The following is a 14,520-nucleotide window of genomic DNA, read 5'->3' on the forward strand; positions in this document are numbered from 1 at the left end:
TAGACTAGCTGTCGCCCGCAACTTCGTCAGCGTAGAATTAAAAATACTTAACCTGTGTGTTTCTCCACACTACATTCCAAGTCTGTGCCAAACTTCTTCGCGATCTGTTAATACGTTGTGGAGACACTCTCTAACAAACATCCATCTAGCCAAACATTCGCATTTATAATATTAGTAAAATTAAGAGTAATATAACTTTCTTAACCTATGAATAATGTTATAATAGTTTTTGTCCGGACTTAAACGGCTATATAGCCGGTAGGTGTCGCGAAAATATTTAACAACTAAGGACGAGATGTGATGGCCTATGAAATAATTTCTAAAATAGTATAGAATAGGTAAACTTTAAGCATACAGTATGAAATTACAGAAAACAATTTTGCTGAGACATGCAAGGTGATGACGATCAATGTCGCTTTAACTCCGAAGCCATAGTAACTTGAATAGTACGGTGACCATGTTGACAGGGTTATCAAAAAAAAATCTTGACTTCCCTCGAGTTTTCCTCTCCATGAATGATAGTGATGTTAGTGAACTTAAGAGAAAGTTTTAAATGAAAATCAAGTCAAAATATTAGTCTTTAATTTGCCTTATTCTATCTTATTTTTTCAATTTCTTTAAATATAGAAAATATTATTTTCAGATTGTTTAACATTCACTTGAATATAACATTTTTAAAAATAAATTCAAGTTTTTGTTTTTGTAATACATCTTCCAAATAGAGACGTATAATACAATAATTCTTTCTCATGTTCTTTAAAATTTGAAGACACCCTAACGACTATCCGTATCGATTTTGATGAAAACAAGAGAGAAACGCGAATATAGCTCTATCCTTTTCGGGTTTGTCGCATAAACATTGAAAATCGACCTTATTTACCGGCGGGCGCAGTAGAACCACCAATTTTCCGATTAATTCAGTTAAATACTACGATAAATTCATAAGGAAATTAAAAAATGGATGAAAAATAATAAAAAGGTCAGTGAATTGTAATAGTGAATGTGAATAAAGTGTTTTTAACCGTAAAATTATGGTAAGTTTTGAAATATATTGTACATACAGAAGATTGATTACTAAAGATGCTTTTGTTTTTATTGAGAAAACAAAATGTAGCATTTGCAACATCAAAAATTATAAAACGAAACTTATGCTATCTGATAATAGTAAAAACAAAGTGACCAATATTCTACGTTCCCTTGACTTCTTAGCAATTTATAACCCCCTGACCCCTTGATGTTTGACAGGCTTCAAAACAAATTGAATTTGTCAACCCTTGGTTTTTGGAGCACCGCTCCCACCGCTACTTTGCCACTGTTATGCCAGTCCAGTAATAAATTGACTTTGTTTAGGTGTGAGCAGCAAGAAGTATGAGTGAAGCAGGTGAGAAGCGGTCTGGTGTAACCAGGGTGCTAGGTGCCCTGGGTGGCAGCGAGGCGTGCGGCGCGCGATGGACGCTGGCCGCGCTTCTGCTGGCGCCGCTCGCCGCCGCCAACAGCAGTTATTGCGCAGTACCCGCTGTTATGTTACTGGCAGCGTTCGCTACTTTCGCCAGTTAGTATCTATTTGATATAATGTAAATCTAGCTAAAATTTTAAGCCCTAGGAAGGGAGGCAGTTTAATTCATTTATTTGTGTTTCCAGCTTTGACATGCAAGGATTTGCGAAAGCTAGCCGAAATCCTTCCACCGCCAAAAACGGCTAGAGGTCGTCGTGAGAGGAACATGCGTTCGTTCGCTGACTTCATGGCGATGTGGATGTGCTTCCTATCGCACCTAGTAGCGGTAGCCGTTTGCGCTAGGATCCTCAGCGCGACTGCCGACCACGTGACCGGCGGCAGGACGAGGCGCTGGCTATTTGGCTACGAAACGAGAGCCCTGGGGGAGCCTTGGCCAGATGTTATAGGAGTCACTGTTGTTATGGTGGTGTGCGCGATGTTCATGTGCGGCCTTGAGGTACGTTTTCACTTTAAAGTACGGCACGTTTTTATGGCGTCTTCTAAATGAGTCCTAATTTATATTTATTAATTTGTTTTTAAAATAATTTCTATGTTTTCAGGAGAGTATGATGTTTACATTCATGCTGCTTTTGCTACTGTATTTATTCAGCCAGTGTTTCGCGATCTTTGGTTTAATCAATTTGGATATAGCAAGCATTAAAATACCAATACCAATTACTATATATGAGGTAATTATTTTAGGTTTCATTTCTTCTGTTATGATTTAATTTCTTTCTTTCTCTAAGGAAAAGATTCAATAATCAAAATGTATTGACTGTTTCAGTTATTCGCCGCGGGGGCGCCAATATCTTATGCGTTCAGCGTTGGTCTGCCGCCGATGCAAAACAACGCTCTTAAGAAGAACTTATTCCTTCTTATTGGAGTACCCACTATAATACTTTCTAGTCTTTGCTTTTTGTATACGAATATGCTCAAAGGGTGAGTAATTGAATTATTAAACATTATTTTTTAATAACAATAACTTGATAGAGGTAACTTGATTTTCTGCTACGGAAAAAAATATTTTCCAAACATCCCCAAACTTGGTAGTTTCGTTATTAATTCAGTATAATAATATGTTCAAGTATATTTCTATAGTGCTAATAAAGTAAAGGAACATCTGAAGGCGTCCTTGAGTACTGAAAATATGTTTCATTTTAACTCGGTTAGTAACAGTATATTTTCACGGTCAGACAAAATGTAATACAAGTGATTCTGGCAGTGGAATTTCATGGTTATATATCATGTACATAAAATTTCAGAAACAGCATAGACGCTGCATTACCTGTGACGACACTTCTAGAGGCGCGTTCCGCGGGCTGGGTGTGCCCTGTGCTAGCCGGCATCACGGTTGCAGGCGTGTGTCTCGCGCTCACTGAGCTCTGCCCCCTGCTCTTCTCGCTGCTCGTGCTACTAGCATCCCCCGAATGGAAGGTTCTCACCAGGTCAATGACCTATGAGAGTGCTACAACTGGAAGTCCAGTGCTTGCTGTGTTCACTGCAGGTCAGTCGTATTCATTTTGAATAATTTCAGTATCTCATTTATCCGATATCTGTACTGATTAACTAATTTTATTAAAACAATTGCAGGAAGTTTGGCGGCAATACTGGCATTTGCATGTCCCTTATCGCACATGATAACTTTGATGAATGCCAGCCACTTATTCGGAATCACAATACAAGCGTTTCACTTCATGATTATGAGATGCGTGCCCACGAAAGAACAAATGGATGCAGGAAGTAAGTTTAGAAAAAAATTAAAAAAATAATTTTTACATTGATACAATTATAAATAGAAAGTAACCATTTGCTCTTACCACCATCCTAGGGCATACGTAGACTTCAATGTTCTGTAGTTTGTACGCTACAAGATGTATTAAATAAATGTTTTCAGACATAGAATACAAACGGCTTGGGACTGAAGGGTCATCGCGAGTCGTTAAATCGGCTTCGGTGAAATCAAAACGCGGCCTTTGGTTCATCCCCTCGGCTATTCGTCACACAAAAACTTTAGAGAGTATCAAATCTAAAGTAACAAAAGGTAAAAGACTTTAAAACATGTAAGAAAATTGTAGAAATATATTAAAATATCCCAGAGAAGATACCAATGCTGACAATATATTTTGTATGATTATAGAGACTGAAGAACGTGAGTGCCTTCTCCTTGATGAATACGCGGGTTGTCCAACTGAAGACTTGGAGCAATCATCGAGTGGTAACAACGGTAGAATACCAATGGCAGTCGAAGAGGATATAGACTGTCCATCCGATATGGACGCGAGCGAACCAGATATATCCTCAGGCGATGATTCTACAGATATTGACGCTGTTGTCAAAGAATACAAGGACACCATACAGGTAAATGAACTTATCTATACAAATATAATTTAATATATCCTACTTATCTTTTTTCTTGTTCGTACTCGTGAGTGAGATTGGATTTTTCATTATTCGGTAGATTGGAACGTGTGTGTCGCATGCCATTGCTATCTCTCCATATTAAGCTTATGCTATACCTGAGAAAGTATGAACAGTTTTATATACTTTTATGTAGGTGGTAACAGCGATCCCAGAAGCGAGCAGTCCGCCGCCACCGTGTATCCGGGGAGCACGCTGGGCGGCGGCGGGCGCAGCAGTGCAGGTCCTCGCCAATGCGTTCCTGGCAACCGCCTTTTGTAACGAGGCCCTAAGGCTGCCTATGTTCCTCACTGGAATACCAAGTAATTCCTTCCAAATAGATTAACTGCATTACTTTAGCAAATACGATGCCACTTCTACGAAATCTCTCTTGAATTCGCTAGGCGACGCTGTACTTTGTTAGATATATTTTCATCTTACACTTACACAAACTGTACCACTGTTTATAATTATAATATTCTTCATTTTCAGTGTGGTTGTGTGGATCAACAATTTGTATATGGCAGCCATCACATAAATTGGGTACGAAGAAGATCCAAGGCCTCGAAGGACCAATAACAATGACGATGGCGTTGTTGTTCCTCACACCGTTACTGCTCGACTCCTGGCCAGCCATTATTCTATTCGCTGGAGCAGGTATTTTACGATACACATAATTTTAGTCTTGCACTGCGTTTTTTTTTATTATTTCAATTTACGTCTTTACCGAATATGGTGGCTACATAACTTACAGTTGAGTCACGTAATCTCGGCATAAACTGATTATCAGCGTAGATAATTCATTATTTCGTGCCTAGAGGGTAGTCTTTTTTGTAATTACTATAGAATCATATTGAGTTAATGTTAACAGGCGTGGTAATATACGCACGTTGTGAGCGCTGGTGCGGCGACCTGGCGGTACGTCAAGCACGCAGCACTCTGGAGCGACGCAAGCGCCCCCTCACCGGTACTCTCGCACACATCGATACCGTATACATCGCCAGGTAACATCATTAGTCTAGCTCTAACGTATCCGAACAATATCTTATGAAATGTTATTGCATAATTTTAGGTTTTTGGAAGACTTTATCAAAAAAATACATATTTTTGAAGTTATTGGTCGGACACTATTTCATTGTAGTATCGTAAACAAAATTAGTCACTAAACACATCTGTGTGTAGTTAGATTCATAATAGTTTCCATGATATATCAATGCAAGGGGCATTTAAGACTATATCATGGAAACTATATATGGGCTCCAATTTATGATATAAATAACTCAATATAGGTATACATAATTATTAGTTGTCATAATGCTATAATTTCCCTTTTACATGTTTAGACAATCATAGAATTATTATCGGCGATATTTGCTGTTTTTCATAACTTATCTTGAATAGCTTAAGTAATGAAGCGTATGCTAGATTAGAAGATGCCGATATTTTTAAATTTTTGTCTACTACGATAATTATTCATTAAAATACTAAACACAATACATTTAAATGCATTTAAAAATTAAAATAATGAGCTTATTAAAATTATAATAAAGTTTACATAATGTCAAGATTCCTCTATAAGTCAGGTTTTCATCAGTTCTTTTGTAGCTTTAAATTATTTCGAAATAAAATTACAGATGACAAGACGAGGACTCGGATACGAGTCTAGACAATCTAATAGAAGCTGGTGAAGACGAGCTAGACCCTGATGGCGAATGTCAGGAGCCGGCTATTGTAATCATCACGCCTTGTGATGGAAGACAAGCTACTACCAGTATGCAATGAAGTAGCAATTCGCTCTCTTACATCATTGTGAACTTAAAATTGCCTCTAGCATACTATAACGCGTAAGCGTATCGGAATCGAGGCAAAAGCGAGGCAAGTATGCACTTTTAAATGGCGAACATTATATAATACAACGTACAGTCGATCAAGAAACTGTATTTAAAATGTAATCTTAAAAATGTGATAATGAGATTCTGAGTGACTGTACATGCAATTATTACAAATCAGCATAAAGGATGTTAAAGAATCCTAAAACTGTATAATTAATATGTTCTCATTGTAATTAATATATTCTTATCATATTGCTACGCTATTTATGACATAAGAATTTAAGGTGCTTTTCATACGTATACTGCTGCGCTATTTATGAATTTCAAGTACCTTTCATACACATACATACTATATGCGCCTAGTCAAAATTAGTTAGTAAAAATTATACTTATAAGTACAAAAATGTAGTAAATTATTCCGTTCCGAATACTATAAATAATTCATCATACATTTATCATGGACTTCAGTTGTATGATTAATAATTTATTTTAAGCTTTAAAAGCTTCCGTTTAATATAAATTCTTGAATAGAAAATCGCTTGCCGTAGCTTTAGTCAGTGTAGAATAAGCAAAAGAATAAAATAAGCAAATAATAATTCCTTACATAGCACATTTGAGGCTTTAAGCCAAGCAAATATTTGTGAATTATTTTAGGTAATTTGCAATTTTATATTAATCCGTCCTTTCGTTGTGGTAGCGCCTGACAGAAGTCTATTAGTTTCGTTGACACTGAAAGCAATTTTTTCATCAGTTTTCGTTATGTATTCTTATTTAATAAGCTAATGCATATTTTTCTAGAAATTTATGTGGCCTAGATGTTTAGTATAGGTGATAGAGTTGTCTTTAAAAGTTCATTCATAAAAGTGTTAACAGCTTTTTATATAGCGTGCTTAAAATCAAAAGAAATTGATGAATATATTATTATATAGTTTGATAAAAATAAAATTGTATTATTTATGAATAGCTGATCAATTATGTGATATTAATCTTTAGGTTTTTAGGACAATCAATGTCATCATAAATTTTAACTCGAAACAAATATATTCTTATCCCAGATTTTTCGTAAGGAAGAAGAGAGATGACAATATATTTGTAAGGATCATTCGTCAGCGAAAATCCATGGTTATATAGTTAGCAGTCCAATGACGTTTCTCATTGTGAATTGTGCATTTAGCTTATAGGATGCGAGACTATCGTCAATTAGACTTGGTATAATGAAACGTGATCGGGATGTAGAGTATTGTTACCGCTTCTATAATCAACTAATCTTGCAATTGATTCTGTGCATTACCTAAGTTTCCACTGCCAAATAACATGTACAAAAACATGTTTAATGTGTTGCTGTTGATAATGATGGCAATAACAATGTTTTGTTCATGGTTCTCATCAGTGGAGAGTCACGTTAAAAGTATAAAGGCCTAAAAGTATAGCAATCTGAAAATAGTATTAATGTCATTAAATGTCTGTTTGCAATAAAAAAATACTGCTGAATAAATTATTGTTTTATTTTAATCAATTCCATTTTTACAAAGTTTTAATACATTCCATATCATTTCTCTAGAAGATACATTTTATATAATTTTTCAGATTTCTCATCATCGAAACTGGGATTAAATTTAACTTCGATGATCTCTTTGAAACCTTCATTGGTTGTTGGCTCTTGATATTTATTTCTAAAAATTATAAAATACAATTTTAATACAATTTAAAAGACAAAATAATAATTTCCTATCTCTTGAATAATGTATCTATGAAATACGATTCAAGATAACACAAGTGAATAATATATGTGGTAAAAATGTGAATTTATTTATTTTTCGGTTCAAAAGAAAATAATTATGTAAGTTAAATAGTTCCACTATGATTATTACATATTACAGTCGAATATAGGAGAATCCAAGGATCGTCGATATTTTTCTCGCTCATAGAAGTTTCTCAGTTATCCAGGATCAACCATAAATTTAACTCGGAAAAGTCTGTGGCAGTGATAGTGTTAATACATTTTGTTTTACTTACTTGTATGAATTAAAGATAATATCATTGACGGGCAAGTGATTAGTCCTCATAAGTTCCCTGAACTTATTGTTGTGCTGCGCATGAGCTTTATTAGTTGTCATCTTAGCACAACGGCAGACCACTTTCATATCTTTGGCAAGTGACGTCCAACGGGATCGAGATTCTCTGTCAGGATTGGTACTGTCCACTATAACACTTTTACCTTGCTATATTATGGATATAAACAATTTTATTAAAAAAAAGTAAAAAAAATAACTTGCCAGTAAATAATAGCAATTGATTTGAAGGATCAACTATAAATATACACTTAATACTTACTTTTAATCTACTCTATTTTTTTAATCAACTAACTTTGATAAAGATATGGTAATAAAGAGGCCTAAAGACTTTTCAGCCTTAACAATATATATTTGATTCAATAAAAATTATATATTTGCTTTATATTTGATCGACTGTCACTCACTCCACACTCTAACTCCATCCGTGCAGAAATGAAAAAAAAACTTGGCCAATGTGTACTTCCAGACTATTTCTACATCTATACCAAATTTCAACAAGATCCGTTAAGTCATTTTGGAGATAACTTCTGACAAACATCCATTCATCCATCTATATAAACTTTCCTATTTATAATATTAGTAAAATAGATGTTAATAAAGATGCCTAAAGACGTTTAAGCCTTATAAAATTCTAATAATTTGAAAAAAATAATGTCTGGTTTGTATTTTAGGGTTTCACTTGTATCAAATAGAATAAAGTTAAATAAATACCTGTAACAACCTAGTCGCTTCAGCAGCACATTTCTGCCAGGATCCTAATATATCTCTGCACACAGCTACATATTTATATGATGACTTCTTTTCTATTTGTTTAGCAAGAAAAGACTTGCCACTACCGGGATATCCTACTAAAACAAGAATCTAAAAATAAATTTATCAATTAAACAACATTATAAGAGAAATTATCATTAACATTATATCCTTTGTGATTGCTTTTATATTTTAAGTCTGTAACAGCTTTTTTTTAGTTGATAAAACTTCTATATGTATTGTGACAACAAAACATTATTTTGTTTTACTAAAAACTAAGACATAGAACAATTATATAGAAACTCAGTACTATATGGACTAGTGCAACAGTAATTAATAAGGGCTATAAAAGAGCTTAACACATTTAATGCTACTAACAACTTATGAGTTCAATTCATAAGAAAAATCATTGTAGCATTGAATGTGTTAACCAAAAACTGACCTCTTTATCATCACTAATAAGGTTATCATTAAAAGGTTCCATTTTAACTTCATTGGGTATAAACTCTGGCTTCGCCATGGGTACATTAGCTACAGAATGTCCAAGGAAGAATTGTTCTGGTGTGTAAAATGTAAGACCAAGATTTTCTGCCAACAATTTATCGGCCATGGAGTGATCTTTCTTTTTACCTGGGGCCCAGTTTGCCACCCTTCCTGCTGCATCACCACAGTAAAAGCAGGAATCCATATCAACTGATAACCCATCATTTTTCTGTAATTAGATAAATAACATTGACATTTCATGATTTTTACACATTGGTTTGAGTCTTCAAAGTTCAGCAAAAATATTAAATTAACATTAATGTATTAGGAATAATAGTGATTTAATCTCTTAATAATGACAATAAAAGCAAACTTATACATTGTGTTATGGCTTTGCTACATTCAAATGATATGCTAGATAGAGACATCTAAGAGTGGTAGAACCCGCTTTAACATCTTCGCACGAATTGGCCAGGTTCGCCCGGTGAAATACCACCACCACACAGAAAACAGGCGTGAAGTGGAAGCAATTCCGCGTTTCGTCTGATGAGTGTGCGTCCCAGAGGCCTAATTTAGTCCTCTTTCCCTTCCCACCCTTTTCTTATAAGGAAAGGATGGGAAGTGGAAGTGGACTTTCCGGATGAGAGGATGCATGGAAAGGGAAAATATTTTCTTTCTGTGCATCCTCTCCTCCGTTGATTAAAGGTAGGCAACGCATATGCAATTGTGTATGTCTATGGGCAACGGTCACTTCGCTATTTCAGCAATTTCAGGTGGCCGCTCGCTCGTTTGCCACCTTATGATATAAAAAAAAAAGATCAACAAGAGTCTATGCAACTGAGATATTTCTATCTCTCATATAGATTTCTCTCTAACCCGAGTATCTTGCTAGTAGAGATCATCTGTCAGGACCGGACATTGATTTTCACATCTAGAAATTTGTCTCTTATCCAGGTTCAACTGTTTATGGATTTAGCATGAAATAAATTTTTGTGCATTAACTTGAATAACAAAACTAGGCAAACCTTTTCAATGAGAGTCTGCCACATTCCAGGTGTAGGTTTCCTATAAAAACCTTTACCAGTAGCTATAAAAACTTGAATTGGAATATTTATTTTGGCTACTAAGTTTTCAATTTTCTTCTTAAAATCCTCAATTCTTACTCTGCCTTTTCCTATAGGAGCTTGGTTGCTTAATATTACAACTTTATACCCATTTTCTAGCTGTTCTTTTAATTTCGTTGGAACAACAGGAAAAGCAAGTTGCCAATCATTAGTATCAACAGGATGCACTTTACCAGATTTTGTTTTAATTAAAGTTCCATCCATATCAAATGCAGCTATTTTCTTACTAGATTTTACACCTTTTGATGTATATATGTACAATTCACCTTCATCAATTGACTCCCATAAATCTTCCATGGCTTCTTTTATACTTAAAACACTATCTTTGTCAGGAGTTTTGTTACACTTTATCTTTTTTACTGTAATCTCCTCATCTTCTATTTTCCTTTTATTCCTTTTTATTGGACTAAAATTATCAGGAGGTGGTTGGAATTCTATTAAATGTATGTAATTATTTAACAAAATTTCAATTCTACTTTCATGACCAACTTTATACAAGCAATTTTGTTTTAACGAAAAGCCATCTAACCCCGATGGATTAATTCCGATTTGCTTAACCTCAACAATACAGTCATCACAATTAGCTTTGAGGCTTACTGGAAATGAAGAAATATTTAGTTGAAAAATTTTATCGAACCATTTTATCTAGGTACAGACATTTCACTTACGTTGTTGCCGTGAACAGGACTGATCTTTAATTTTTGTAATTTTACTACGGCCTACAAGTATTTCAACGTTATGCGGTAAATTAATAGGCGCATGCGAATCAAGTAAACATCTAAGAAAACACAAACGAGTCATTCTAACATGTTCAATAATGAAAAGAAATTGCAACCGAAAATCTAGAGATGAAAGGTGAAACGCAGATGTATGAACTTGAAATATTTCTGTACAAGTTTTTTTAAGTTATCAGTATAATCACACTTTTATAAAATTGCCGAAATATGAAGGAACCAATGAAACAATATAAATAAGAATTTATGAAATACAACAATTGTCACTTTGACTTTGGTATAAAGAATAGGTCATATGAAAATCAAAGCCAAAGAAAAGTTAATCTACAACGCTAATAAATTTTATAATTGACAACTTTTATTTTTCTTCTAAATTAAAAAATAGGTACAATTATTATTAATATGTACCTATGTTTTTTCATTAAATGCTAATGACCAAACCTACCATAACCATTTAAAAAGAGTAAGGTCAAGTAAAAGTCAATTTATGGGGATGTCTGACGTCTTTGACAATTTTATTTTGACATTGACAATGACGATTTGTTTCTGTCGTCGTGTGCTGTGCTGTTGATTTTGCGCAACTCTTGAATAAGAAATTAAAATATTTATAAAGCAAAATAACGTTATTAATCAGGAATGTCGTACAAACAACATAGTTAACTTCTTACGTCTTAAGACATTCGTTTTTTGAAGAAGTTGAGTCAGTAAAAGTGAAAATTAAGGTACAGAGAAAACTAATGCGAAATGGCAAATAATTTACTGACGTGTATTATAAGGGTTGGCGTAAAAACATTAAAATATTTCATATATATTTACAGGCACTGTATACCTTCATTATGTCAGTTACAAAACGCAAACGTTCTGTTGAGAAGGAAGAATTAATTGAGAACGGCGACGTAAATTTTAGCGGAGGGCATAGTAATATAAAGGGCGATGAAATTAATATTGCTGTTTTATTATTCCTTTACACACTTCAAGGAATTCCCTTGGGATTGGCTGGTGCTATTCCTATGTTACTTCAAAATAGAGGAATCACATACACACAACAAGTATTTTTTTTTTATCTTCTATACAATTAATATTTACTAAAACAAAAAGTAACTAAACATTTTTGTTTTTCAGGCCGAATTCAGCTTTGTCAATTGGCCATTTAGTGTAAAATTACTCTGGGCTCCAATAGTAGATGCATTATTTTGGCCTGAATTTGGAAGACGTAAAACATGGCTGGTACCAGTTCAGTACCTAATCGGCATTGTCATGATTATAATGTCTAGCAGTATCTCAGATTGGTTGGGCTCTGAAGACCAAGCTCCATCAATGATGATACTAACTATATCTTTCCTATTTCTAAACTTCTTGGCTGCAACCCAGGATATTGCAGTTGATGGATGGGCACTTACTATGTTGAAAAGGTATATAATAAAACCATTAAGAAAACTTAATAGAATAAAAAATATTACATAGTCAATGTTTCAAGTTGAAACCAATGTTTCAAATCAGGCTTTTTATGTATAACTCAGATTTATTCTTTGTAGAATTTTTAAAGTATATAATTCAAAAAACACTAAAGCACTTAAGTTTATGTAATCACTGGCACTTTTAACATTTTTAAAACTAAAGCAACTGCTGATGTTCTATAAGTCATGAAAAATTGATTGGAAACTAATAGGCAATAAATATCTTATTTTCAGATGCAATGTTGGACATGCTTCAACTTGTAATACAGTTGGTCAAACAGCTGGCTTCTTTCTCGGTTACGTTTTGTTCTTGGCACTTGAATCTCCATATTTTTGCAACAAATATCTGAGAACTGTCCCTGAAGATACTGGCCTTGTTACATTATCTAGTTTCCTTTTATTTTGGGGATGGGTATTTATTATAACAACAACTATAGTGGCTCTGTTTAAACATGAAAATAATGACACCATTAATAACCCACAAGAGAGTCAAGTAAAGGGAATAAAAGATATTGTAAATGCATACAAACAGTTGCTAACTATTGTAAAATTACCAGCGGTGAGGACTCTTGCTTTAGTTCTTTTTACAGCAAAGGTAAGAAGTTTTTAAATCTATTAATATTTTTAAGGTCAGTTATTTGTTCACTACATTGATTTTAACCAATCCTTAATATCAAATGAACAGATCAAGTTAGAAATTGTTTGAATTAATATCAATTTTGTTTTGATAAACTTCCAGTTGGGTTTCTGTGCCAGTGATGCGGTGTCAGGTCTGAAGCTGGTGGAGGCGGGTGTGCCGCGCGAGGATCTCGCACTTCTCGCTGTGCCTCTAGTTCCTGTACAGATTATAATGCCTGTAGTCAGTATACAACTTTATCTATGGTTTATTTCATGCTTTAAATATCATATTAAAATTAAGTAAATCTGAACTTAGTGTAGTCTGAAATGAAGATTTTATCATCATCATCATCATCAGCTCACTATACGTCCTCACCGAGGGGCTCGGAGCCTACCCTAAGTTAAGGGTGATTAGGCCATAGTCAACCACGCTGGCCAAGTGCGGGTTGCTTGACTTCACACATATCTTTGAATTTCTTCTCAGATATGTGCAGGTGGCATCACGATGTTTTCCTTCACTGTAAGAACGTCGGATAAATGTACATATGTAAATCGGAAATCGAAAAACACATATATATTTTTAAATGAAATTATAACATTATAGGATATAACAGAAAGTATTTTAAGTGATATTTTAAAATGTTTCGAATGTAAAAAAAAAATTTTGACTTTATTAATAACAGATTTGTTTACCAGAGTAACAGTACAAAATATTATATACAGGCAAAGCTGGATAAGTGAGGAAAATATCATGGTCCCTTGATCTCTTGCTTATTTACAATTTTGTTTACAATTTCAGATTCTATCAAAGTACACGACGGGTCCGGCGCCGTTGTCGTTATGGCTACGTGCGTTCCCACTGCGTTTGCTGGTGGGGCCACTAGCCGCCGCACTGGTGGCTATCACACCCAGCTTGTTGGGCAATTCCGGTCCTTCATACTCCTATCTATTCATTCTATTGTGTCTTTATATATTCCATCAGGTCAGTACACTGAAAATAGAATTTATTATATTGTTTTGCCACTGATTCTTTTAAAAAAAATAGATATTAAAAATGTTTTTTTTCCAGACTTGCCTGTACTGTATGTTCGTAGCAGTAATGGCATTCTTCGCTAAAGTATCAGACCCTGCTGTGGGTGGAACTTACATGACACTCCTCAACACGGTGTCCAACCTGGGCACCAATTGGCCCAACACCCTCGCGCTCTGGGCCATCGACCATTTGACCTTCAAGACATGTTCACCTGCTCTCAGTGACAATACATGTTCATCACCTTTTGAAGTAGATGTAAGTTATTTGAATTCATTTTAACATTAATTTTAAACATCTCTTTCAGTTTATGGCCGTTAATTTTTCAATTGTTCGTTTCCAGGAATGCAAAGCCAGCGGTGGTACGTGTGTTGTGAGTATTGACGGGTTTTACATAGAGACAGTGATATGTCTGATAGCCGGCTTCCTCTGGCTGCAGTGGGGCAGGTCCACCATCAACCGTCTGCAGCGGCTGCCGGCCTCCGCCTGGCAGATCGCCAGGGTTAGATAAGACTGATATGTCCC

At 34.7% G+C, this 14,520-nt stretch overlaps 3 protein-coding genes across 4 annotated transcripts; 2 read left to right on the forward strand and 1 right to left on the reverse strand.

Annotated features, from left to right (window-relative positions):
* Positions 1–1,354: 1,354 nt before the first annotated feature.
* tadr (torn and diminished rhabdomeres) lies at positions 1,355–6,074 on the forward strand. 2 transcript variants are annotated; one of them, XM_013309703.1, is made up of 12 exons: positions 1,355–1,552; positions 1,642–1,952; positions 2,056–2,184; positions 2,280–2,434; positions 2,758–2,999; positions 3,086–3,235; positions 3,390–3,536; positions 3,633–3,853; positions 4,050–4,215; positions 4,385–4,549; positions 4,764–4,859; positions 5,527–6,074. In XM_013309703.1, the coding sequence occupies exons 1-12, from the start codon at positions 1,369–1,371 to the stop codon at positions 5,556–5,558; spliced, it is 1,998 nt and encodes a 665-aa protein (XP_013165157.1). In that variant the 5' UTR covers positions 1,355–1,368; the 3' UTR covers positions 5,559–6,074. The 2 variants fall into 2 exon arrangements, with proteins under 2 accessions (XP_013165157.1, XP_013165156.1); XM_013309702.1 differs by having other exon boundaries at positions 4,764–4,896; positions 5,527–6,073.
* Positions 6,075–7,208: 1,134 nt separating this feature from the next.
* On the reverse strand, positions 7,209–11,167 carry PNKP (Polynucleotide kinase 3'-phosphatase). Its single transcript, XM_013309704.1, has 6 exons — positions 10,825–11,167; positions 10,058–10,752; positions 8,992–9,261; positions 8,511–8,660; positions 7,741–7,946; positions 7,209–7,397 (listed from the first exon to the last, which is right to left on the reverse strand). Exons 1-6 carry the CDS (start codon positions 10,955–10,957, stop codon positions 7,274–7,276), a joined length of 1,578 nt encoding a protein of 525 aa, XP_013165158.1. The 5' UTR covers positions 10,958–11,167; the 3' UTR covers positions 7,209–7,273.
* Positions 11,168–11,435: 268 nt separating this feature from the next.
* On the forward strand, positions 11,436–14,520 carry LOC106115609 (acetyl-coenzyme A transporter 1). Its single transcript, XM_013309041.1, has 8 exons — positions 11,436–11,612; positions 11,709–11,939; positions 12,013–12,302; positions 12,582–12,942; positions 13,087–13,206; positions 13,765–13,947; positions 14,035–14,253; positions 14,339–14,520. Exons 2-8 carry the CDS (start codon positions 11,727–11,729, stop codon positions 14,504–14,506), a joined length of 1,554 nt encoding a protein of 517 aa, XP_013164495.1. The 5' UTR covers positions 11,436–11,612; positions 11,709–11,726; the 3' UTR covers positions 14,507–14,520.

The sequence above is a fragment of the Papilio xuthus genome, unplaced genomic scaffold (genome assembly GCF_000836235.2).
Source record: "Papilio xuthus unplaced genomic scaffold, Pxut_1.1 DF827777.1, whole genome shotgun sequence".
NCBI lineage: Eukaryota > Metazoa > Arthropoda > Insecta > Lepidoptera > Papilionidae > Papilio > Papilio xuthus.

Bases quoted from the DNA above. Each gene is read 5' to 3' on its own strand.
- PNKP (XM_013309704.1), bottom strand. From the start codon at position 10,957: ATGACTCGTTTGTGTTTTCTTAGATGTTTACTTGATTCGCATGCGCCT. The intron at 9,262-10,057 runs GTTTGCCTAGTT...ATCTAATTACAG, and splicing joins GGCAGACTCTCATTGAAAAG to AAAAATGATGGGTTATCAGT. The intron at 7,398-7,740 runs GTAAGTAAAACA...TATAATTTTTAG, and splicing joins ATTATCTTTAATTCATACAA to AAATAAATATCAAGAGCCAA.
- tadr (XM_013309702.1), top strand. From the start codon at position 1,369: ATGAGTGAAGCAGGTGAGAAGCGGTCTGGTGTAACCAGGGTGCTAGGT. The intron at 3,236-3,389 runs GTAAGTTTAGAA...AAATGTTTTCAG, and splicing joins AGAACAAATGGATGCAGGAA to ACATAGAATACAAACGGCTT. The intron at 4,550-4,763 runs GTATTTTACGAT...TAATGTTAACAG, and splicing joins TATTCTATTCGCTGGAGCAG to GCGTGGTAATATACGCACGT.
- LOC106115609 (XM_013309041.1), top strand. From the start codon at position 11,727: ATGTCAGTTACAAAACGCAAACGTTCTGTTGAGAAGGAAGAATTAATT. The intron at 12,303-12,581 runs GTATATAATAAA...TCTTATTTTCAG, and splicing joins GCACTTACTATGTTGAAAAG to ATGCAATGTTGGACATGCTT. The intron at 14,254-14,338 runs GTAAGTTATTTG...GTTCGTTTCCAG, and splicing joins CATCACCTTTTGAAGTAGAT to GAATGCAAAGCCAGCGGTGG.